Raw genomic sequence first — 27,304 nt, forward strand, 5'->3', positions numbered from 1 at the left:
TTCTGTGTATTTGATACTGCACATCAGTTTTCACACGTATATGTCCTTACGTGTGATTATTCTGACTGAGAGCAACAGCACGCACTCTTTCAAAGTACTTTTTTAACTCTCTTGCCCACACGCCCATGTTGTATGTGTGTGCGGGAAAGAGATCGCCACACGTGCTCTGCCACTCTCATCCAGAAATATCAATAATGTAAGTTACTATGCTTACTACGCAAAGTCATTTATAACTGAAAATGTTGACTATATTGAGACAAAATCAAATTTACTACGTATCAGGGACATTTAAACTAATATGACGGATGAAATAGACCATGATGGAAATTGCACAACTCAGTCCGTCACATATTTGTAGCGCAACCTTTGTGTGTTACCTGTAAAGCTGGCACTTGCGTTTCAATGGCAAAAAAAGTCAATGAAGAACACAAGTGAGGGGAGAAGTCTCTATTTACCTATTATCCATACTAAATATAATGTGAAAAGAACGAAACGTCAGCCCAAGGTGAGTTTGATCTTGACTTTATGGAAGTAGGCTACACCTGGACGCAGCAGGAGGACTGAAAAGTGTGAAGTGTAGTACTGTAGTATATAAATATTTTTTTTAATGGTATCTGATCTTTTCTGTTTTTATTTTATGTTGTTGTATTTAATTTTATGGGCATTATTAAATGTTTTAATATTACCATTTATTAAATGTATTAAACACATTAAATGTATTTAATTAATTACAATAAATGTTTTTCACCCACAATTTTAGATAAAACTAAACTAAATTGAATGGACAAATCGAAAATGAAGTAGAAATAAAAGCTTAATTAAAATTTGAAATAATAATAACTACTAACGCAGCTTTCACTTTCTTTAGTCTATGTTTGAGTGGAGGGGAAAAAGCAACAAATAATTGAAATGTCAACAGAACGCAACAAGAATTGTGTTGAAGGACAGTTTTGTCTTCATACACCTAAAGCATATGCTTTCATTCTGAAACCACTTTGAAGTTTGTTCAGCAGGATACTAATAATTTGTTTTTGTGTTTTTTTTTTGCATTTATATTGACAAATTGTTTTTCTTAGTGAAGGTTAAAATAACCTTAAAATATTGATGTTGAGTTTACGGCTACAATTTTAATTCAGATTCTTGAACAGACACCAATGGGATGAGAAAAATAAACTTAACTCAAAAGGAAAACAAGTTTATTTTTCTTACCCCATTGGCAGATTTTTTTTTTTTTTTTTTTTTCTTGTTTTAAGTCTAAAGTTCACTAAATTTAGTCAGATTTATCTTAAAACAAGACTTAACATCTTTTGCCATTTTGCTTGACAAGTAAATAAATTACGTTTTAAGAATGTTTAGATAATTTTACAGGAAAACAAGACCAAAATACTTGTCTTTAAAATCATTCTTTGCAGTGAAAAAGTCATGAGCACCATATACTCTCTCAACACAACAGTCACTGTTTATTTAACTTATAAAATTACATTTGTGCTGTAAGTGTGAGAAGTTTTTCTGCTTTTCTCTGCAGACTGAATGACTGCAGTATTGGAGAGGAAGGTTGCATTGCTTTGGCTTCAGCTCTGAGATCAAACCCCTCACACCTGAAAGAACTCAGTCTGGGCTGCAATAAACTTGGAGATTTTGGATTGAAGCTGCTCTCTGTTCCAATAAAGGATCCACACTTTAAACTGCAGAAACTACAGTGAGTATTATTAAATTACAGTATTAAACTGGTGAATTGATATTTGAGATGCACCGATACCAATTTTTGAATAGTGATACCGAAGACCAAGGTATCAAGTACCTAGTCTTTTTATATATATATATTTTTATATGTTACATTTTTAACATTATATACAGGTGCATCTCAATAAATTAGAATGTCGTGGAAAAGTTCATTTATTTCAGTAATTCAACTCAAATTGTGAAACTTGTTTATTAAATAAATTCAATGCACACAGACTGAAGTAGTTTAAGTCTTTGGTTCTTTTAATTGTGATGATTTTGGCTCACATTTAACAAAAACCCACCAATTCACTATCTCAAAAAATTAGAATACATCATAAGACCAATAAAAAAAAAAACATTTTTAGTGAATTGTTGGCCTTCTGGAAAGTATGTTCATTTACTGTATATGTACTCAATACTTGGTAGGGGCTCCTTTTGCTTTAATTACTGCCTCAATTCGGCGTGGCATGGAGGTGATCAGTTTGTGGCACTGCTGAGGTGGTATGGAAGCCCAGGTTTCTTTGACAGTGGCCTTCAGCTCATCTGCATTTTTTGGTCTCCTGTTTCTCATTTTCCTCTTGACAATACCCCATAGATTCTCTATGGGGTTCAGGTCTGGTGAGTTTGCTGGCCAGTCAAGCACACCAACACCATGGTCATTTAACCAACTTTTGGTGCTTTTGGCAGTGTGGGCAGGTGCCAAATCCTGCTGGAAAATGAAATCAGCATCTTTAAAAAGCTGGTCAGCAGAAAGAAGCATGAAGTGCTCCAAAATTTCTTGGTAAACGGGTGCAGTGACTTTGGTTTTCAAAAAACACAATGGACCAACACCAGCAGATGACATTGCACCCCAAATCATCACAGACTGTGGAAACTTAACACTGGACTTCAAGCAACTTGGGCTATGAGCTTCTCCACCCTTCCTCCAGACTCTAGGACCTTGGTTTCCAAATGAAATACAAAACTTGCTCTCATCTGAAAAGAGGACTTTGGACCACTGGGCAACAGTCCAGTTCTTCTTCTCCTTAGCCCAGGTAAGATGCTTCTGATGTTGTCTGTGGTTCAGGAGTGGCTTAACAAGAGGAATACGACAACTGTAGCCAAATTCCTTGACCCCAGCCTCAGTCCATTCCTTGTGAAGTTCACCCAAATTCTTGAATCGATTTTGCTTGACAATCCTCATAAGGCTGTGGTTCTCTCGGTTGGTTGTGCATCTTTTTCTTCCACACTTTTTCCTTCCACTCAACTTTCTGTTAACATGCTTGGATACAGCACTCTGTGAACAGCCAGCTTCTTTGGCAATGAATGTTTGTGGCTTACTCTCCTTGTGAAGGGTGTCAATGATTGTCTTCTGGTCAACTGTCAGATCAGCAGTCAGCACCATGATTGTGTAGCCTAGTGAACCAAACTGAGAGACCATTTTGAAGGCTCAGGAAACCTTTGCAGGTGTTTTGAGTTGATTAGCTAATTGGCATGTCACCATATTCTGATTTTTTGAGATAGTGAATTGGTGGGTTTTTGTTAAATGTGAGCCATAATCATCAAAATTAAAAGAACAAAAGACTTAAACTACTTCAGTCTGTGTGCACTGAATTTATTTAATACACGAGTTTCACAATTTGAGTTGAATTACTGAAATAAATGAACTTTTCCACGACATTCTAATTTATTGAGATGCACCTGTACACTGCCGGCCAAAAGTTTGGAATAATGTACAGATTTTGCTCTTATGGATAGGAATTGGTACTTTTATTCACCAAAGTGGCATTCAACAGATCACAATGTATAGTCAGGACATTAATAATGTGAAAAATTACTATTACAATTTGAAAAAAAATATCCAGAACTTCTTAAACTACTTCAAAGAATTCTCATCAAATAATCCTCCATGTGCAGCAATGACAGTTTTGCAGATCCTTGACATTCTAGCTGTCAGTTTGTCCAGATACTCAGGTGACATTTCACCTCGCGCTTCCTGTAGCACTCACCATAGATGTGACTGTCTTGTCGGCACTTCTCACGCACCTTACAGTCTAGCTGATCCCACAAAAGCTCAATGGGGTTAAGATCCATAACACTCTTTTCCAATTATCTGTTGTCCAATGTCTGATTCTTTGCCCACTCTAACCTTTTCTTTTTGTTTTTCTGTTTCAAAAGTGGCTTTTTCTTTGCAATTCTTCCCATAAGGCCTGCACCCCTGAGTCTTCTCTTTACTGTTGTACATGAAACTGGTGTTGAGCGGGTAGAATTCAATGAAGCTGTCAGCTGAGGACATGTGAGGTGTCTATTTCTCAAACTAGAGACTCTGATGTACTTATCCTCTTGTTTAGTTGTACATCTGTCCTTCCACATCTCTTTCTGTCCTTGTTAGAGCCAGCTGTCCTTTGTCTTTGAAGACTGTAGTGTACACCTTTGTATGAAATCTTCAGTTTTTTGGCAGTTTCAAGCATTGTATAGCCTTCATTCCTCAAAACAATGATTGACTGACGAGTTTCTAGAGAAAGCTGTTTCTTTTTTGCCATTTTTGACCTAATATTGACCTTAAGACATGCCAGTCTATTGCATACTGTGGCAACTCAAAAACAAACACAAAGACAATGTTAAGCTTCATTTAATGAACCAAATAGCTTTCAACTGTGTTTGATATAATGGCTTTCAACTATTGTTTGTGTTGTTCCTGCCACAATCCAATCAAAATGGAGCCACTTTTCCTTGCCTTGACAGTTAGGGATGGGCTCTGCCATGAGCTGAGATTCCTGGAATTTCATTTTGTCCATTGTTTACCACAAAAGGGAGGATTAAGAATAGTTGTTAAGATGGTTATGTGACACTAATCTGGGTAATGTAACACTGCAAACTGTAAATTTATAGCAGTAAAGAATACTCAGGGTGGCACATGACCACCAGTGAACATAATGTATTTAGCCAGATGGGCAGTGAAACATTGCATAAATCTACTGCCTGTAGCAGCTCATGTAATGACAAGGAGACCATAGTTACGCAGAAATACACTGGTTACTACAGCAGTGAAATTCGAGGGTTAATTTTTCAGTGAAACTCGGTGGCGTGCCAAGATGGTGAACACTATTATTTTTATGGGTTATGACTAGTGCTAATGTAATTAATTTAAAATGTTTCATGTGTTAAATTTTTTTAATGTGTTCAGTTTTCTTGAAAACATGTACCGATTTGACATTAGATTCTGACATTTTATTCAGCTCCGTGTGAGTTGTGAACACTGTTACAGGGCGTGACATTTGCAGTGTGTTTAGTAGGGACACTACACTCATATACACATTAAAAACAAACACACAACAGCGAGTCCGTGCCAATGATCAAGTGCTGGAGAAAGAACCTTGTATAAAACTAATGCTGAAGGGACTTCGCGGGACTTCACTGAAGTCCTTCATGCCTCTTTTGTATGTCATCATTTTACCACATAAGTGTGACCGGTAGGATGGTTTTAATGATTTCTTTTAATTAATGTGGCCTGTTAGGGCCTATACACTTTCCTTAATGAGTGTGCTGGGTGTGTGCCCCTGTTTTAGTAAATGCACTCTTTAGTATTAAGCCTAGTTAATCTTCATAAAAAATCTTTTTTAAACACTGGCCCTTAACACTTACTTAGTTTACAAATTTTAAACCATGACTTGCACTGCACACAAATAACTAATATTGGCATTATATTCTTGCTGGTTAGCCAGAGGGGAACTGACCCCCACAGTGAGCCTGGTTTCTCCCAAGGTTATTTTTCTCCATTAACCAACATCTTATGGAGTTTTGTGTTCCTTGCCACAGTCGCATTCAGCTTGCTCACTGGTTTTCTAAATACAATTATTATTTAATTATTATACACAATTTACAATCATATTTAATCAAAGTACACAATGATTACTCTAAGACTTTATAGATATTACAGTTTCATTTTCTGTTAAAGCATTATTTTCTGTGAAGCTGCTTTGAAATGATGTGTGTTGTGAAAAGCGCTATACAGATAAAAATTACTTGACTAGTTCCCCGTTATTGAGTGCATGTGCACCTCTTCTTCTTGATTGGGGCGCGTTAAGTATTTGATCGGCTGTGGTGGCTATTTAATAGAATGTTCGGCACAACATTGTTTTGTATTTCCCCTGTAAGCTGTTAAATGCTTCTCGTGCAGTTAGTTTGTCTTTATAAGAGAAGCAGGGTCAGCCCAACAGCTTTGCTATCTCTCTCTTCCCTGGTGAGTTGCGCGTTTTGATTTTTCTATACTCGCATTTGTAATCAACAGTTCAGATAATAATTTCGTGTGTATATTACTAGGTAAGTGCATTGATGTGGCAAGCTCAATAGCATAGGGTAAGAGCCTGTTTCATCTAAGATAAGGTTTTTTTTTTTTATTATTATCGGGCTTAGTGGGGTGGTTTTTAAGGGGTTCCCCAAATGTTATGCTTCAGGTTTTCTTAAAATAAATTTGTGTTGCAGGTTCAGTGCGGCCTGGCATAACGTGAGCTGTTTTGTATGGCTGTTTCATGCGTATGGTGGTCTCAATCGGTTGTTTTGTACCCCTCCTCTGTAGTGCTGTTCACCTCCATTTCATTGTGCTGTTAGATCAGCTGTGTCATTGTATCTGTTAATTGGTTGCACCATATTTGCCTTGATCCTGGCTGTGACCACTCAGTGCTGTTGATTTTAAGAGACATTTTTGTTGGATTGCTGTCTCTATTGCTGTTTTTACAGATTATTCTGTGCTTGCTGTGCTGCAGTTTGTATGGCAACTCTTCTCTGCCCTAGTGGTTGTATTCTTTTTCTTTGCATTTTGTTTTTGGTGTTCTGTTTTTTTCTATGTTTGTTTAATACAGTTATTTACTTGTGTGTTTGGAATTACTGACTTAGTTTCATAATTTTTGTTTTGCCGTTTCTTTTTTCTTTTTCTTTTTTCTAGTTTGCCAATTGGTCCCTTTTTATATTTTAATTTGGGTTGCTGCATTATACGATTAATTCCAGTTTCCACTGTAACAAGCTATTGTGCTGTATAATTGACAAGTAATAGTAGGAAATTTGACTCTGAATTTTGTTTGCATGTGTTTGAATCACTTTGTTTGTCTGAAAAGTGGTGTTCGAACTGGAGATTAAGGGTCAGCCACAAGGACCAGTTCTCTTCCCTTATTGTAATTGTTTACCTTGCCATAGTACTTGTTAAAATTTATGTTGGAGTAAACTGTTTTATGCATAACTTTTTTTACTACATATATTTATAAGAGAATAAAGATTGACTTGTTGCATTGTGTAAATTAAAAATTGTATTTTTGTTTTTGGAAGTCACGTCTCTGTCACTTATTCAGAAATGAACATGCAGGGGCTTCATATTGTTTGTAACTATTTTGGGGTTATCAAATATTTTTCCTGGGTTGTGACATCTCCCAGGTGGTGTAGTCTGGCTCTCTATTTTGTAACAACTCCCAAGTACTGGTTACATACAGTAAGCATGTCAATTCTTACAAGCCAGCTGTGCAGCTAGTTTTTCTCCCTATTGATGCTCCGTTCAAATTTCATATAATTTCAACTTTGTACCCGTTGCCGCCGAGCTTTTGAAGTGTCAGCTAATGATCACCGGACAGTTTGGATGAATTATCTTTATATTGGAAGTGCCACCGCTAAAAGCAGAACAAGAGGCGCATTTCAAATGGAGTTCAATTCAGCACTTGATGCCCTGACACAAATCATGTGCATTCCAAATCTAAAGTGAAAAGACAGCCTGCCGACTGATTAATATTAAATGAGGGTTTAATGCACGTTGCAATGAATACTAGTTCTTTCAATCAGTCAGCATCCCAATTAGACTTTGGGAAATGTTTAATGTTAATCGAATTGGAACTATTTTATTGAATTTCTGTCTTTATACTATGGAGTATTTTGTTCTGCAGTATTGTGTTGTTCTTTCCAAAGAACAAATAAATGCATTATGACAGGAAATAAGTATAAATAGAGTCCAATTTTACTACTTTTAAAATCTGAGATTAATCGAGATTAACTATGAACAATTATGAGATTAATCCCAATTAAAAAATGTAATCTACTGACAACCCTAGTTATGACTTGACACAGCGTCTTTTTAAAGTGTCACGAGATGCATGAAAATGGTCATTGATGTCTGAGGAATAGAAGGCCTATCTATCCTACTCTCTCTTTGTTTACTGACCAACCAACAGTGGGTGGGCCAAGGGTGTGATGATGTAAAAGTAGGTATTGTTGTCATTGTTGTCGAGGCGGTTATGAATTAATAAGCCCCTGTATGATGTAGAAAAGTTGTGGAAGTAGAGAACGAGGCGTTTTTGCAGCTTGGTTTAAATAAATGCTTTTTAGGGAGGAAGTTTTGACTTCTGAAACTTACTGTATGTTTTTTATAGTGCAATGACCTCTTATATGTCAAAATATCAAGGAACATTTTATTCCTCATGACATGACCCCTTTAACACAACTTATGGATAAAGTCTGTAGAGGTTGCGTTATCTGGGTTTCAGAAATGAAACATTTCCGAATGATTTAGCATGTTAATGTGAAAATGACAATATGGCAAGGCCGCTGCCAGGGGCGGAGGAGACCCCTACCAGCCGCTGAAACGTGGCGGGGTCTGAGACCGCCGACCGCGAGCAGGGAGGGGCTCCTGGCCGACCACCTGGAGCAGGAGAACCGCTGCCAGGGGCGGGGGAGACCCCTTCCGTCCACCGAAAACACGGCGGGGCATTCCGTCCCCCAGGGGCTGGAGGACTACCTCCGATCTGCACGGGGAGGCGCGGCTGTTGTCCAATAGAGGGTGGAGGAGTGGCCTAGGACCGGCTTAACAACATAAATAATATTTAATGATTAACTAAAACAAAAAGACACAACCAAACACATACAGGTTAGCTGCCTGTAATTCTCTCTCTGTCAAACTGCCATCTCCGGTCGGCCTTATCCCTCTCGGGCTTGATCAGCCTGATTAGGGTCCGGGTGTGCAGAATCACGGCCCGGCCCCGCCCTCCGCCCTCCGCCCTGCCACATTCCTCACTCCTTCTTTCAGGCCAGAGAGCCCCCGGCATGATGTACATTCCCCGTCTGCCGGCAGGTCATCCCCGCCTTCCTGGATCTGGGAGGGGACAGGGGGAGGGAAACAACAATAACAAAAAAAAACATGGTACTTATACACTGTAACTGTGATTATACCCAACTAAAACAATACTAATATTTAAAAAGAGAGGGAAAGGCCAATGCGGAGCGGCAGCGGGAGAGAGAGAGGAGAGAGAGAAAAATAAATAAATAATAATTTACTCGCCGGTTCTCTTATACGCCATAGCCTGGTCCTCGGCCACTCCTCCACCCTCTAGTGGATGACAGCCGCACCTCCTCGGGTGGATCGGAGGCAGTCCTCCGGCCCCTGGCGGACGGAACGCTCCACCGCATTTTCGGTGGACGGAAGGGGTCTCTCCCGCCCCTGGCAGCGGTTCTCCCACTCCAGGCGGTTGGCCTGGAGCCCCTCCCCGCTCGTGGTCGGCGGCTGTTCCTCCGCTCTCAGGCGGCTGGGCTCCTCCGTCCCCCGGCGGATGGCCGTGGCTGCTCTGTTGGGGTGGATGGTAGTGGCGAGGACTCTACTATGGCGTATCCCTCCTCCTTCCTGGGTTTCGGCACCAGCCTGTAATTCTCTCTCTGTCGAACTGCCATCTCCGGTCAGCCTTATCCCTCTCGGGCTTGAGCAGACTGATTAGGGGCTGGGTGTGCAGAATCACGGCCCCGCCCCACCCTCCGGCCTGCCACAGACAAAATAGTAGGTTTGGTCTTGGCAGACTAGATCTACTTACGGTGCTACTGCTCCAGAGCAGGTACAAAGACTTGTTACTGATAAAACATACAAATACATTGTTGAGCATAACAAACTCCCCAACAATGCACATCTATCGCCAAGACTTGTGCACTATATTATCTAAGTGTGTTTTGGCCAGCATGGCCAAATGGCATAATCAGAATCAGAATGAGCTTTATTGCCAAGTGTTCTCACATACACAAGGAATTTTTCTTTTTTGGTGATAGGAGAAACAAGTGCACACAGAACAGTACAGTGAGATACAGAATATAAAACAAGGTAAGAGTATAAATGGACATACAAATAATAGGACATATAACAGAATGGCATATGTACATGTGCAAGTGGTAATGTATGTGCAAGGTAAGGGCATGTACAGTTATTTAATTAAATATGTGAATTTACATATGTACATATTTGTATATGTATATATATATGCATTATTGCACTATGGGGGAGTCCTGATGGCAGTTTAATTGTTCATGTGGAAAATGGCCTGAGGGTAAAAACTGTTCTTGTGCCTGGTTGTCTTGGCATTCAGTGCTCTGTACTCCTGAGTCCTCTATCATCTCCACTGTTTTGAGCATGTTCAGCTCAATGTTGTTGTGACCACACCAGACAGCCAGCTGTTCAACCTCCCATCTGTATGCAGACTTGTCACTGTCGCAAATGAGACAGATGACCATGGTTTCATCTGCAAACTTGAGGAGCTTGACAGTGGGGTCTTTTGCAGTGTAGTCATTCATGTACAGCGAGAAGAGCAGTGGAGAGAGAACACATCCCTGAGGAGCACCAGTGCTAATAGTAAGGGTCCCGGATGTGAGTTTCCCCAGTCTCACTAGCTGTTGCCTATCTGTCAGAAAGCTGGTGATCCATCAACACATTGGGGTGGGCACAGAGAGCTGAGTCAGTTTGGATCCAGTTACCTATCACAGAGGCAAAGTTGGCCCAAACACACATAGATATTTAGTTTATTAGCATTAGTGTTAGGTAAGAGTTAGGCCCTTACCTAACACTAATGCTAATAAACTAAATATCTATGTGGGTTTGGGCCAACTTTGCCAACTGGCTAGAACAGCTAGTGACCTGGAGTCATATGGTTTACTTTTATGATGGCTATACAGTATGTGTTTTTGGAGCTTCAAAAATTTTGCATCCATTCACATGCATTTTATGGTCCTACAGAGCTTAAATATTCTTCCAAAAAAATGTGTTTGTGTTCTGCTGAAGAACACCAGTCATACACATCTGGGATGGCATGAGGGTGAGTAAATGATGAGAGAATTACAATTTTGGGAGAACAAATCCTTTAAGGCTTACGTAGAAAAAAATGGCCTTTTATGTATCATGCCCAAAAGCTGACCATACCATGCAAGCTGTTAATCACAGCAACCACAAGAGCAAATAGTGCTTTCACAAAAAAAAAAAAAAAAAAAAAACTCTTGCAGCATGCTGCAGTGAAACCAGCCTTTCTTCTTCTTCTTTGTTAATGGCTGTTCACTCCTTAGGACCACTACCACCACCTACTGTAATTTGTTGTCTATATCCTACAGAAATGACACTGAAACCCTGACACTCTACTCCTGACACTCAGCCATGCCTGAGCCTGCTCCATGCCACGTCACAGCCACGCCTGAGTCTGCTCCACGCCATGTCATAACCACATCTGAGCTATTGGACCTGGAGATGGTTCCCGCCCTTATACCCACCCTTAGTTCTCCTGATCAGGCAAGGGGAACTTTCGACCCTCCGACCCCTGCACTCCTCCTTGGCCTGTCGATCCCTCGACATCACCTCGGCTCTACGTTCCCTCGGATCCACTGCGGCCCTTCAGCCTGTTGGCTTTACCGGGGTCCCTCCAGCTCCGCCTTGGTCAGTCAGTCACCTGGCTCCACCTTGGCTCTCTGATCCTCTGGCTACGCCTCATCCCTCCGATCCGTCAGCTCCACCGGGGACCTCCTTCCCTACGGCTCCACCTTGCTCCTCCGATCCCCCGGCTCCGCCTTGCTCCTCCGAGCCTCTGGTGCTGTGTTGGGGCGTCGGGAGCCACCCCTTAGTGGGGGGGATATGTCATGTGTATTTTGTTGATTCATGTTTTTCATGCCTTTTATTTTGAAAAGTTTAGTTCCTGTTTCATGTCATGTGGTTCCCTTGTCGTGATTTCATGATTCCCTCCAGGTTCATGTGTCTTGTTTTCATTGGTTTATTGTTTGATTATCTTGTTATCAGTTCTGTCTGTTCATTGGTTCCCTCATCTTTGTTTTACCCCTTGTCCATGTATTTAGGCCCTCATGGTCCATTGTCCTTTGTCAAGTATTGTGTTTGGTAACGTTATGTCAAGTCAAGTTTATGTCAAGTCAGGTTTATGTCAAATCAAGTCTATGTGAAGTTGTTTATGTTTGTTATGGTTTGGATATCACTTATGTAAATAAACTGCACTTGGGTTCATCTTTACTTCATTGTCTTCATCATCGTCATTGCCAGCACAAATGTTACAAGTACTTCCAAGTTAAATTGTTGTATCCCTTACTTTCCTTTGTTTGCATAAAGACTTAATTCTCAACTTTATTTATTTTCACCACTTGGTACTACTTACCCTTTAAAACACACACAATAACCTATACTGAAAACATAAACATTAAAGGAATCCATTATGGAACCATTTCAGTTAATATATAATTATATATGTATATTATATATATTATATATATATGGACTGTTAATATATAATTGTTTTTTTGTTTTTGTTTTTGTCTTGTTTTAAGTCCAGCTCTAATCTCAAAAGTGTATTTTTTATGAATTGTGTAAAAATGAGAAATGTAGAATTATGTAGAATGTACAATTTACATAACCAGAATTCTGCATTCACAGCCATTTTCTGTCTTACACACATACATTTATAAACAGCACTCACTGATTATTTGACTCATCAAGAGCACAACAGTCTGGTTCCGGAAGTAAAAATCCCATTCATTTCTTCCATAGACTAATTGATTTTCAACACTAACTTATAAACCTTTAAAGACTGACCTACCTTGAGCTCCGAGGTTGTTTATCGATGGTATATGCTTCCGTTGAAGCAATCCATCTGCGTTATTTCAACTGCATTGTTTAAAAATCGTCTATAAACGCAGAATTCCTGTTGAACAACTACATTACCCATGGCCGTGTCCAACAGAGCCCGCGAAATAAGACCGGAAGCGAACACGCACTAAAAAATCTATATTGTAATATATTCCCATTGTTTTTTATTCAATTACACCTTTCGCAATGCTTCATGTATTGTAGTTTGTACCCTTGTGAAAGATGGTAAGTACACAGCCTTATAACTTTGTCTTTTTGTCTGATTTGCAAATACTTTTTTGCCTCAAAACAAAGTTTGTGATGTTGTGATTCACCTCAGAGCTGGTTTGTTTGGTTCATGGCTTATAACTCTTTTATTGAGGATTTTATGAAGAGCCTATGCAAAACAAATTAATGGGAAAAATACTTCCGGAACCCAGATGCTGAATAAGCGTGCGGAGCACTGTTGTGCTCTATTGAATTGAATTTGTGTCTGTTGAGTTGTAAATGTGATGAGTTTTTCTCCTCTCCGCAGGCTGTTTAATTGCAGTATTGGAGAGGAAGGTTGTGCTGCTCTGGCTTCAGCTCTGAGATCAAACCCCTCACACCTGAGAGAACTCAATCTGAACTATAATGAACCAGGAGATTCAGGAGTGATGATGCTCTCTGATCTACTGAAGGATTCAAACTGTCAACTAGAGAAACTATTGTGAGTTTTAGTATTTTAGTTAATAGACATGATATACATTACATTTGTTTTTAGTTTCAAGACACATGTCATGATACAATTAACTATTTTCTCAAAACCATAAACACAAACTAAACACACCTTTTTTGTACAAATATCAAACTTCCATGACAAAACCAAATATTTCACTCAAAAACATGTACTCTTCCATTGAAATTAAACTTTGGCTGCTAATGACACACAGAACCCAGCAAATACACAGACTATTCCACTGCCCATAACCATATGTTCAATTCAAAACATGACTACAAAAAACTCTGAGAAATATCTGAGAATTTTGCACATCAGCCTGCAGACAGTATGTTTTGAGGTTAAAGTGCATCGTACTATGTGAAATATGAAAGTATTGCAGTATTCAAAACGCTTAATATCACAGAGCACATTACTGTAAAGTGATGATTGGTGAAAAGTACAGTCAAAAAGAAAATACAGTTACTCTACAGTAACAAATCATTTCAAATTACAGGGTACTCAATATAAATGTAAATCAGAATTTGTGTCAATTTGTTAGTTGACACAAAAAAGTGTACTATGTTTTGTCTGCTGCCTCTCAGGTGTGGAAAAATACAGTAAATGTAAAAACAAATATTGTTCATCTAGACAATGTACACATCCATTATCAAAAATTCTGAGTACATGTGTTAAGAACATGTGATACAATATACTGTAGATAAACTACACAGTACCGTAAATGTCCTCTAACCTGCAGTAGGTAAATGTATGAAAATTCTGTAGGTTCCTTATTTGTCTCTGTGTCTGCCTCTCTTCCCCCAGCCTTTTAACACTTCCTACATATTTGTCATTAGATACAGACTGGTGTGTGAATATTGAGTTCAGGATTTGATGCCTTTACTTAACGATTTTGAGTAGTTGTGCTTTCTGAAAAAGAGCTTGATTAAACATTTGCTTCATGAGGGCCTTTTTTGTATTTTAAGTAAATTGGAGCATATGCAAAACCTGGTGAATACAGTTTTGAGAAATGTGAGTGTTGTGCTTGTTTGGCATTTTCGGTTTACAGAATAAATTGGCCCAAAGGGCAAACAATTCCATGGAAAACACATCAATATCAGTGTATTGGAGGCAGGCAGGAGTCAATAACCAGGAAGACTAGAACAGAGAGAAAAAAAAAAACAACAACAGGAGATTGGGGTGTAACGATCCATCGACTCGATGCATCAGTCAAAAACTTTCCATATCTACACATCAACAGGGTTGGGAGGGTTACTTTTGAAATGTATTCCACTACAGAATACAAAATACATGCTGTAAAATGTAATTTGTAACATATTCCGTTAGATTACTCAAGGTCAGTAACGTATTCTAAATACTTTGGATTACTTCTTCAGCACTGGTAGATTTTTTCACTTGTTTTGACTATAAAAACTCTGCCAGTACAGTAAGACAAAATACACATGTTAAAAATACATTCTCTGAAAAACCTAAATATCTTATGCAATGTTGTTTCTAAAACAAGATCAAATTGATCTTGTTTTAAGGATTTTTAGATATTTTTACAGGAAAACAATACAAAGATGATTATCAAGAATACGATTTTGCCCTAATATCAAAGATCTTACTAGAAAAAAAGAAACTATGATCCAACGTGAAATTTCTTGATAAAAAATATGATCATGCCTGATAACATGCATGTAAAATGGCTAGAAATAGCATTTTATCTTAGCGTAAAGCTGACAATTTACACAAGGTTTATTTCAATTTCTTCTGCTCCAAACTTACTTCAAACTTACTTCTCTGTCTGCTCGTATGAATGTAACACTTCATAAGAAAGTGTTTCACCGCTGTTCAAATGCACTTTGGATCACATCATTTATATGTATAAATGCTTTCCATCTGAAAGGACTAAATATTAAATGAAACAAATGACAATAAAATGCAAAGTAATCTCTTCAGTAATCAAAATACTTTTTGAAAGTAACTAATTACCAATTATTTAAAATTGTAAATGTAGTGGAATGCAGTTGCTTATATTTTGTATTTTAAATACGTAATCCCGTTACATGTATTCCGTTACTCCCCAAACCTGCACATCGACACCCTTACTAACATTTATCACAGTAAACTGTAAACACAATTTTTCAGTACAAGTTGTAGCCAAGAAAAAACACAGATAGCACACACTCTCCTGTCGTAGGTTTGTAATTATTTTGGATTGAAATACTTGCCTGACTGTTGTAGAGATGACAAATTTTCACACTAGTGGTTACCTCATTTCACAAGGCAATGAGCTGTCATCAAACATTTGCTGATTTGCGATTTACACACTAACAGGAGAATGGCTGGACTGTAAGGATGAACGGCACAACACAATCTGGCACTAGGCAGCAAACAGAAGGGGAATTAATAAGGCAGGGCAAACAAGGAACAGGTGCCACTGATCATGTAAACAAGCTGCTGCGCCAAACGAGCCTATGTTAGGAAACCCCACAAATGTGGTAGCACATGGCACCTGGGAAAACAAAACAAATATATGAGGAAACGCATTGAATACAAAGACATAAAAGAAAAAACAGGAAGATCAGCTAAGAGCCCTGACAGTACACCCCCCCCCCCCCCCAAACAAACACACAAAGACTTGTGGTAAACCAAGTCTGACACCAGTCCGCAAAAATTTGTATGCTTCCCTATCATTCTACCCTTCTTACACATGTGAAGTTGGCCTGGGGCTCCTACGAGGGAAAGAGGGTGGGCTGGTACCCCAGACAACAGGGATAGCCCAGTGGATGACACAGGCAGGGAGTTGTGAGCGTATTCAGCCCATGTTAGCTGCTCGGATCAGGAGGAGGGTGCTGTCTCCTTGGCTGAAGGGACTTTGGGGTGAGAAATGAAATGAACTGCTTGGGAAAAATAAGGATCAACATATAGCGACTGGACAGGGAGAAATGGGTAAGAAAGTCCTAGCAATATCTGACCAGGGACGGGAGGCAATGGGGAGGGACTGAATCAGACCAACAGGAAGCTGGTTACTGGACTTGTTTCTAGCTCAGACCGAACAGGCAGCCACAAATTGACAGACCTCCTACATCAAGGCTAGACACCAAAAGCACTGGCGGATGGCTACCAGCATCCTCCTGACTCCTGGATGGCAGACTAACCTAGAGGAATGGCCACACTGAAGACAGCAGCCCAGAGGGACTCAGGAACAAAAAGCAAACTCTCTGGACATTCTCTCAGGACCTCATTAAAGGAAAGGTCCTGCCTCACTCACCACTCATTGCCCCAGGCAACAGCCCCCAACACTCGACTGGGAGGAAAAATAGTGTCTGGAGGAGAACTACAACCCGAAACTGCAAAGTGAAGAGAGAGGGCATCCTGCTGGGTGTTTTTGGAGCCAGGAGAGTATGACAATGTAAATTTAAGCGCTAAAAAATGTGCCCATCGAGACTGCCAGGAATTTAGCCTAGTGTTCCAGGTTCTTATGGTCAGTTAAAACCAAGAACAGAACTGCCACACCCTCCAACCAGTGCCACGTAGAGATGGTCTATTATAAGTCTATTATTATGGTAGCCAAAGCTACCAGATCATCAAGATGAAGAGGAAGATCATGGACATTTAATTTGTCTTTTACCTCCTCCATGAGCCCATGCAGGAAATGGTCTGTCTGTACTGCGGCAGTCCATTTGCTGGATAATGCTACAGTACTAAACTTGGAGTTATCAGCAACAGATTGCTCCCCTTGACACAGCTCTGCCAAATTACATGCAGACATACATACATAGACCAGTCTAAGACATTAATCTTCTCTTCAGAATAGTCAGAGGTTCAAAACGGAGCCTTTGCCTACCATACCGTGATACTCCATTTCTGTGCATGACCTGTGAGCAGTGGTTGGCAGATTACTTGTGAATTGTAATCAGGTACTGATTACAAATTACATGACAAAAAATGCAATCAGTAACGTAATCTCGTAGATAAAATTTTTTGTGGGGTAATCTAATTCGATTACTTTCGGATTACTTTCAACCTAATTCTGCATGGTTGAATCGTTTGAGTGGTGCTTATGTCCACAAATTCATAAAAATGATCGCAAATGTAAAAATATGAAGGAAGATTTCATATTTTCATGTTTTTCCCATTGATGCTGATGAGGTCTAGGCCCTCCCATCAATGACAGACACAAATATGTTTGAGTTTAACAGGCATTTCTTATTGGAGTTTCTAAAATTATGGACAGGTTCCCGGGGCACGTTAACGCAAATGTGGTCATGCAATTTCGCCATTTTACAAATGCCATCCAAGAGATCAGGGCCTCGTTTCCAAATAATGATTGATCTTAGCGGTTAAGAGCATTTTCTACGAGCGATTTTACACTATTTACATTCTTTTTTATGTGTGTTTCCCAAAACTGCACTTAACATGAACGTTTGAGGATGCACTTTAAGTGCTACTTAAGAGAGTCGTTGTCTGTGTGACAGTGCTGAAATGTGACTGTACAGTGTTGCTCGTCATAGTCACTTCATTATAATTGTGCGTGGCTTTACAATCATTTGTAATTTTCCTTGCTAATATTTGTTTAAAATATTTTCTTAAATATTCTACCTAATTAACTACATATTTACATGTTGTTTTACAATAATTTTGTGCAGAATGATCTATTTCTTTTACACAATCTGCTTCCATAATCAGGTGTGCATGTGTCATATTTCGTTTTCACACATTTCTCTCTATATGAAAGCTTCCAAGATTAGTGAAGACAGCGGAGGCCCTGTGTATAATCCTGCTAATTACAAGCATTCATTGAATATTACAAGGTTCACCATGTAATCACGCAGCGTAAACTAAGGAGACATTTAGAAGATGCGCTTTAGGGACTTATTCAGTAATAAAGTGGAGGTCTGCTCTTTACTTCCGAAATTGATAACGGTGACAGCAATGCTGCATGTGCGGTGCTACACAACTTGTAGTGCTGACGAGATTGCCTTTGGGTGTCAGATAGGAAGAGGAGACAAGGATGATGAGCCAATATACAGTATACTGACGATTTTCATGCAGTAATTGACTTTTTTCTTCTCTCTCTGATTTAAATTTATACAGTTGTCTGCATCAATCATGCAGCCACTTTGCTGTTACCAACTAGTCCACACAAATAACTTTATTTGTTTACTAATTAATCTATTCATCCATTTATATAGACTATCAATTTTATGCATTTCATTATTATTATTATTATTATTATTATGAGACCTGTCTGTTAAAATAAAAAAATAAATAAAACTTATAACTTAAAATGTTTTAGCATAAAGTGTAGCTATAAGCATTTAAAATGTATCAGGTGTAATATCGCATTTGTCCTGCAGGTGTCTGCATAAGTCTATGTGATTATGATGCTCTTTGCGCTGTACAATTACTCCAGAGCACTCGTAAATCTACAAGCATTTTCAAGTACTTCTTCAGTTACAATTTTTTTTGGGAAATGGGCCACAAAACTAAGATGAATTGTAAGGATTCTACGATCTACTTAGGCTTACAATGCTTTTCGGAAACAAGGCCCAGAGCAGTAATATTTGTGAATCAGTGTCACAAAAATGTCTCAAAGTTATCACTACACCAAAAGTACATTCATATACATTTTTGAAGCCGACTACAAAAGCAATTTAAGAAACCAAAAATAACTTTACGGCAGTAATTCAATTGAATATGAAATGATGTGTATTTGTGCATTTTGATGCGTTTTATGGACAAAACCCTTCCAAAGACATTTAGACACATGGTTACTTTACACACAGAGTGATAATTCAAATAATAATAAAAAAATGTGTTTGAGTTGGTTAGATTTGCGATGTGAAGTTAAAAAAAACATGCAAAAATAGATCCAAATGCTTCGATCCTTAGAATCCTTTGCTGTTGACAGGATATTAACTGTTGGAAGGCACAGTTTATGTTGCACAGTAATGTTTTTGCCTCATTAAAAATGAAATTATCTCAATAGATCCAGTGGTTAAATGCTGAGGTAGACCGCTCCATCTTCACCTGACTGGCTAGTAGCGAGAATAGGTTCTGAGTGCAATAGACAAAACCTTCCCTCTCTCTTTTGAAAACACTCAACAATTTACTGAATGTATATTAGCAGTGTTGATTTAGAATGAAAAATGTAAAAGAATGAAAAAAGAGAATGATTAGGATGATCAATAAATTATTAACAATTTACTCCGTTTCCTTGTTAATATGTAGTTATGTAATCTATAAAAAGTTACTTTAGTCCGATTACAAGTATTTTCAAATGTAATTTAATCCCAATTACAAGTACTTAATTTTGTAATCCGATTACGTAATCTATATTACATGTAATCCATTACTAACCAGCACTGCCTGTGAGAAGCATAATGACAAACACCACCATAGCTTCTTCAGTGGAGTAAGTTGTCAGCTGAAGAGAAAAAACAACAGAGCATTGGGTAAAAAAACATACAAGGAAAGATCAGTCTGCAGCCCTGATCAAGAAAAACTGGTATACTGGTAAATTCACTTTAATTATAACTTATTAATATTCTATGATGTCTGTTCTGATAAATTAATACATTTCTTTGAAACATGGCAGTGAAACCCAATGGCAGTTGCTCATCTGGCAATGCTTTCCTGGATGTACACAACCTGCATGCTGCCATCTTTGCTCATGGGCACTCAGTTCTGGCCTGTTTGTTTTTAGCCAGTCATCTGAGCCATAAATGCCATGTTACTACTGACATCCTGACCATGTAGATTTGCTGATGGCACCACAAAAGCATGTACAGTCCCGCACTCTTTATTAGCAACCAACCTGAGCTAATATGTATTAATTGTTGATTGAAATATACTGTAGGTAGTCAACCAAGATAGCCCTTAGTGCAATGAGGAGAACCACAGCAACACTGTAAATTAAACTTGCACATGAGACTTGTTTAAAAAAATTACTGCCGGGTGGCAAATATAAAAAAAATCTGTACCTTAGTTTTGTGTGCAGAAAGTGAGAGGTATTATGATTACATGTCTCACAATAATATTGTTAATATTTTCTACACATTTTGGGCCTCATTCATGAAACATGATGTGGCAACAGGGTGTGGTCAAGTGTCCGTCCGGAGAGAGAGAAAGCGGTAAGGGCGCTTGCACCTGAGCTAGATTATGTTTAACACCTGTCTCTAATTCCAGTGAGCATGGGGAGAGTGGCATATAAACAGCCACGTCACCAGCAGAGAGGGAGAGAGTCTGGCCACGGTGCCCCTGAAGCTGTTGCGTTCATTCTGTTGTATTTGTTAAGCTGACGTTTTTAAGTAACTACGTGCCTGTAAAAGCTAATGTGTCTAAGTGACTACGTGCCTGTGAAGCTGATGAGTTTGTGAAGTTGAAAAGCACTGAAGTGGCCGATTAAAAGTCTTACCTGAGCCTGGAAAACCCCACTTCCCTGTGTTCTCCTTCCCTTCTGCTGTGAAGTTTGTTACACTGGTGCCGAAACCCGGGATCTTGAAGTACACCCCATGGAGTCCTTGCAGTTGGCCGAGATCCTCAAGGCCCTCGCCGGCCTACAACAGACGCACCAACAATCCCTGCTTGAGCTTCGTCAAGACCAAGACCGCCGGTTCTTTGAGATCATACAAGCTCAAGCAGAGGACCGGCTTGCGATTCAGAGCCTCCTTAGACAGGAGAGAGCCCTGACCATGATCCCGGACAACAACAGCCCCCTGCCCCACCCACACTTCTGAAGATGGGGCTGAAGATGACCCGGAAGCCTTCCTCGACTTGTTTGAGAGAACCACCGAGATCTGGAGCTGGCCGCAAGATCAGTGGGTGGCCCGGCTCCTCCCGTTGCTGTCCGGGGAAGCCCAGCGTGCTGCAGAACAACTGCCGGCGGCTAACCTCCTGGCCTACGAAGACCTGAAGAAGTCCATCCTGCAGCGGGTTGGCCATAGTCCTGAGCAGTACCGGCAGCTCTTCCGGTCCATGAAGCTGGAGAAGACCGGCCGCCCGTTTGCTTTCACCCAACGGCTCTGAGATGCATGCCAGAAATGGCTGCTGGTTGGAGATCGCAACGTCGTGGGAGTTGTTGACCAGGTGGTGCTGGAGCAACTAATCCATCGACTGCCAAGAGGAATGCTGTAGTGGGTCCAGTGCCACCGTCCAGCATCACTGGAGGAAGCTGTCTGACTGGCGGAGGACCATTTGGCGGTGTAACAGAGGGCAGAAGAGCCCTCCCACTCTCTGTCCCTCTCCCCATGTTTTCCCCGATCTATTCCCTCTCGCCTCATCTCTCTCACTCTGCTCTCTCCCCAGAGCCCGTTCCTGGAGTCCCACCACTGCAGCCAGTTCCCCGCGCGTGGGGTTTCCCATCGCCCAGTGCCCCGCCGCTCTCCCCCTTAGGTGGAAGTGTCCGCCGATGCAGGTGTGGCCGTGGCACCTGGGCTGGTCTGCTGGAGTTGCGGGGATCCGGGACACTTCCGGGATCAATGCCCTGTGATGGAGCTGGGAACGGTGGTCCGGATCCCCGACACTCCGCAGGCTGCCCCCGATCGGGCCGGAGCGTAACGGATACTGGTAAGAGTCAAGGGGGGTACTCACCAAGCATTGGTGGACACAGTTGTAATCAAACCACTATCCACCAACGCTTGGTTCAACATGAGGCTTTGGGCACAGCTAAAATGGTGAGGGTGAAGTGTGTGCATGGGGATATTCACAACTACCCTGTGGTGACCCTTGTGATTAAATTTCGGGGAACAAAACATAGAGTGGAGTCCACGGTTAGTTCCTGCCTCACCCATCCGCTGATTTTGAGGACTAATTGGCCTGAATTTAGAAATGTATTAAAGGGAATATGCGCAGATGTGTCCTGCATTAAAGCAAAGAGATGTGAAATGTGTGATGCTCTGGCAGGGGAGGCGGAGCCAGGGCCGTCTTCAGCTGCAGCCCCTCCCGTCCTCAGGGGATTTCCCAAAGGGGATTTCCCTTTGGAGCAGTCGCGAGACAAAACCCTCAAGCACGCCTTTGACCAAGTGAGAGTGATCGAAGATCAACAACTCCAGCCGAGTGTCGCCCTTTCATATAATTATTTCGCAATTATAAATGAGTGGTTGTTTAGAGTGACGAGGGATGCTCAAACAAAGGATGATACAACCCAGCTCTTAATACCGCGGAGCCGGCGGAAAATGTGTTCCGGGTGGCTCATTATAATCCCATGGCGGGTCATCTAGGGGAAAGAAAAACACTGAACTGCCTAATAGCCTGTATTTTGTCAGCAGGTGGTGTGCGGCATGCCACGAATGCCAGCTGGTGAATCCACTGGCCACCCCAAAAGTGCCATTGCGCCCTCTTCCGCTGATTGAGGTCCCCTTTGAGAGAATTGGAATGGACCTCATCGGGCCATTAGAGCGGTCAGCATGCGGCATTGCTTTGTATTGGTCCTAGTGGACTGTGCAATGCGATATCCGGAAGCAGTGCCTCTGCGCAACATCTCAGCACGCAGTGTTGCGGAGGCACTCTTCAAAATAATCTCCCGGGTGGGGATTCTGAAAGAAATCCTCACCGATCAGGGCACAACTTTTATGTCACGGACACTACGTGAGCTTTATGAATTATTGGGCATTAAATCAATCCGCACCAGAGTTTACCATCCACAAACAGATGGCCTGGTGGAGCGATTTAATAAAACCCTTAAAAACATGATTCGTAAGTTCATGCACGAGGATGATAGAAACTGGGACAAATGGCTCAATCCCCTGTTAGTCACAGTATGATAGGTCCTACAAGCATCCACTGGGTTTACCCCATTCGAGCTGCTGTATGGGCGGTGCCCGCGTGGTGTACTTGATGTTATAAGCGAAGCTTGGGTGGAGGGACTTTCAAACAGTAAGAATGAAATTCAATACGTTCTTGATCTTAGAGCAAAACTCCACACTTTGGGGCAACTAACACAGGAGAATTTGCTCCTAGCTCAAGAATGACAGAGCCGACTGTATGACAGGGGAACTCGGCTGCGGGCATTTGCACCGGGAGATAAGGTACTCGTATTACTTCCCACATCGAGCTCCAAATTTCTCGCCAAGTGGTAAGGACCCTTTGAGGTCACACGATGAGTGGGGGATCTCGATTATGAGGTAAAGTGAACCGATAGAGGGAGTGCACATCAAATATATCACCTCAACCTCCTGAAATTGTGGAGGGAGGCGGTCCCTGTGATGTTGGCTACGGTAGTCCCGGAGAGGGCGGAGCTCGGGCCAGAGGTGAATACAAAACACAATCATTTCACCCCAGTCACTTGCGGAGACCACCTCTCATCGTATCAACTCGCAGATGTTGCCAAGTTGCAAAAGGAGTTTGCAGATGTGTTTTCCCCTCTACCGGGTTGTACGAACCTCATACAGCACTGCATCGAGACCGAGCCGGGGGTTGTGGTACGTAGGGGTCCCTGCCCGAGCACAAAAAGAAAATTGTCTGGGAAGAATTGGATGCAATTCTCGATGTGGGGGTAATAGAGGAATCCCACAGCGATTGGTCCAGCCAGGTTGTTCTAGTCCCTAAGAGCGACGGGTCTGTACAGTTCTGTGTGGATTATAGAAAAGTCAACGCGGTGTCTAAATTTGATGCATACCCAATGCCACGCGTTGATGAGTTGCTCGATCGGTTGGGCACTACTCGATTTTATTCGACACTGGATTTGACAAAGGGATATTGACAGATCCCCTTGACACCAATTTCCCGTGAAAAAACAGCCTTCTCCACGCCGTTTGGATTACACCAATTTGTGACGCTTCCGTTCAGTTTGTTTGGAGCCCAGCGTCTCATGGACCGAATCCTCAGACCGCATTCGGCTTACAGCAATGATTGGCAGCAGCACATGCAGCATCTGAGGGCGGTTCTGAGATCGCTGAGACGAGCGGATCTCACAGCAAATCCCAAGAAGTGTGCGATTGGGCGGGTGGAGGTACGGTATCTGGGGTTCCACTTGGGCCATGGGTAGGTGTGTCCCCAAATTGACAAGACTGCGGCGATTGCGACCTGCCCGAGGCCCAAGACCAAAAAGGGGGTGAGACAGTTCCTGGGGCTGGCTGGCTGGATACTATAGGAGATTCATGCCAAATTATTCAGATGTCACCAGCCCACTGACTGATCTCACTAAAAAGGGACCTCCAGACCCAGTCCAGTGGACGGAGCAGTGTCAACAGGTGTTCATGCAGGTTAAAGCCGCACTTTGCGGGGGGCCACTTTTACATTCACCCAATTTCTCTCTCCCTTTTGTCTTACAGACGGACACTTCAGACAGAGGGCTGGGGGCCGTACTCTCGCAGGTGGTGGAGGAGGAGGAGCGCCTGGTGCTGTACATTAGACGCAAGCTCTTGCTGAGGGAGACTAAGTACAGCACCGTAGAGAAGGAGTGTCTCGCCATCAAGTGGGCGGTCCTCACTCTCCGGTACTACCTGTTGGGGCGGGCCTTCACCCTCTGCTCGGATCACGCCACACTCCAGTGGCTCCACCGCATGAAGGATACCAACGTGCAGATCACCCATTGGTACCTGGCTCTTCAGCCATTTAAGTTCATGGTGGTCCACAGACCGGGAGCGCAGATGGCTGTCGCCGACTTCCTTTCCAGAAATTGGAGGGGAGTAGTAGACAAGCCAGATGTCTCCCCAGCCTGAGTAGGGCGGTGGGGATATGTGGCAGCGGGGGCGTGGTCAAGCGTCCGTCCGGAGAGAAAGCGGTAAGGCCGCTTGCACCTGAGCTAGATTATGTTTAACACCTGTCTCTAATTCCAGTGAGCATGGGGAGAGCGGCATATAAGCAGCCACGTCACCAGCAGAGAGGGAGAGAGAGTCTGGCACAAGGAATTGTATTTGTTAAGCTGATGTTTTTAAGTAACTACGTGCCTGTGAAGCTGATGAGTTTGAAGTTGAAAAGCACTGAAGTGGCCAATTAAAAGTCTTACCTGAGCCTGGAAAAACCCGCTTCCCTGTGTTCTCCTTCCCTTCTGCTGTGAAGTTTGTTACACTCGAGCTGAAATATTTTTTGTTTAAATCATTTGTAAAGCTGTTCTGACATCAATTATCAGATTCATGAAAGTTTTCATATTTTTAAAATGTTGATACAAACAAAATGTACACCTGCTCCTGACCACATGTAAATCATGACATCCAAACGTTTTGTGTTCTTTCAGACAAAATGACTACATTTTGATTTAAGTGAAATTAAATAACTAATGAAAAAAATAACTACATATTGAATGATTGAAATGAATCTAAATAACATAAATTAGTAAAAAAGTGGTTTGTTGGTTTCTTTTTAAACCATATTTAATTGAAAACATTTCTTTGATGCTTGCATTTATTTCATCCAGGCCTACTTTACTCCCAACTCTGCTTTGTAAATTTTATATAGTTTTTTTTTTTTTTTTTTTTCAGCAGAAGTGCTAGGCATGGCACGAAAAGTTTGTGGGAGACGCAGTGTGTATTTAATTTAATCTTACATTACTGTTTTGACATTGTCTTTAATTAGTATGAGCTCTATAATTTAAGTTTCACTAATTCAGTAAAATCATTGATAATACACAGTCAATGTTAATGCTGTTAAATCTATAAATTAACACATATCATCGTGACAGGTATATACACAGTATTTCTTCAATGGGAAACATTTTGAAAAAGCCTTACACATTGTTGACAGTCTTTTTATTCTCGGAAGATTCTTCCAGTTGCAAGGTTGCAATCTCTAATAAGCATAATAAAATGTAAATGTGTTTATTTTGTTGTTATTATACTGTATGTAATATTTGTTTAAAGTTACAGAAGGTGGTGTGGAGTAGACAATAGTGGTGGTAATTTTGATTCATTTCAATGTCTTGTCTTTTGAATCCGTTCATCAAAAAGATTTGTTCATTGACCATTTCAGAAAGTTACGTCTTTGCGCCAGTAGATGGAGCCAAATTATCATCTTTTAAGTAATTGCATTGAACCAAAAGCAGTCATTCACAACCAGAACAAGTCTAAATATCTTTTATTAAAACTTACGTGTCACCAATTCTACTAAGAGACTTCAGCACTGCAGAGTGTTTAAGAATTGTAAGCGTTTCCCCACAAATGACAGCAAAGCATATCTATCATGCTGTGAACTGTACAAGAGCACAGTTAAAGCTTCAGACATTTAGTGATGATATTATGAATCTAAACAATAAACACAATGCAATAGTGAAATATTTAGAATGCAATCAAGTCCCAAGTGGTTTTCAAATATATTCCAATCAAAGTAACTCATGAAGAGAGGATACATAACTGATAATCTAAAGATTTGGAAGGCGTTGGTTGTTGCAGCAAACAGTTTTAAACTGGTTTGATGAAGGTGGAAAAGGCTAAATATAGTCCAAAATAATCCACTCAAGTTTTCAAGTTAAAAGACTCCAACCGGATAATTATCTACCCCAAATACACAATAAAGGCCCTATACAAAACATACAAATCAAACTTAATAAATAAAACTCCAAAAAGTCTCATAACATAAAATATGTCAAACAACCCAACCCGAGACAAACATAGTCATTCTCCAGCATAGTTCAACATAAGATCTGAAGACATGAACATCAAATATTTAAAATACAAAGCTTAATATAATTAAACCATCACTTACTTTAGCATTTAACCAAAGAACTTTAAACAATTATTTGTCTATTCACACTTTACTCTTCTTCTAGTTACCTTTATGTACAGAGCACAATTACAAATCCCAATTCATGAGAATGAGTATAGCACCAAAAAAGAAAACAGTAATAGGCTTAAGACTGTTACAACATAAATGGTACATTTGTTATTGATAATGTTAATTTCAACATTCAAAACAAAGCAAAGACATATTTTAGCATTGCATGGTTTTTATTCGGAAATCCTTTCATAAAAAGGAGGAGAAGACATATCCTTTCGCATTTTGTGCTGTGGCTGGTGCCGACACTGTGCCCTGTCAGATCATTGTTGGTCATTTGG

At 40.7% G+C, this 27,304-nt stretch overlaps 1 protein-coding gene and 1 long non-coding RNA gene across 6 annotated transcripts in view; one reads left to right on the forward strand and one right to left on the reverse strand.

Moving 5' to 3' along the window:
• The window catches only part of LOC127418969 (uncharacterized), a 983,530-nt gene that overhangs the window by 186,734 nt on the left and 769,492 nt on the right, over positions 1-27,304 (reverse strand). The gene's annotated exons all lie outside the window — the stretch shown is intronic.
• The window catches only part of LOC127418918 (ribonuclease inhibitor-like), an 81,695-nt gene that overhangs the window by 42,169 nt on the left and 12,222 nt on the right, over positions 1-27,304 (forward strand). For all 5 annotated transcript variants that reach the window (XR_007893565.1, XM_051659838.1, XM_051659837.1 and 2 more), the window contains 2 exons: positions 1,526-1,699; positions 13,143-13,316. Coding sequence is in view for 4 of the 5 variants with exons in the window: in XM_051659838.1 (XP_051515798.1) it covers positions 1,526-1,699; positions 13,143-13,316 (348 nt within the window). In the remaining variant the exon portion in view is untranslated. The remainder of the gene's footprint in view (positions 1-1,525; positions 1,700-13,142; positions 13,317-27,304) is intronic.

The sequence above is a fragment of the Myxocyprinus asiaticus genome, chromosome 28 (assembly GCF_019703515.2).
Source record: "Myxocyprinus asiaticus isolate MX2 ecotype Aquarium Trade chromosome 28, UBuf_Myxa_2, whole genome shotgun sequence".
Taxonomy (NCBI): domain Eukaryota; kingdom Metazoa; phylum Chordata; class Actinopteri; order Cypriniformes; family Catostomidae; genus Myxocyprinus; species Myxocyprinus asiaticus.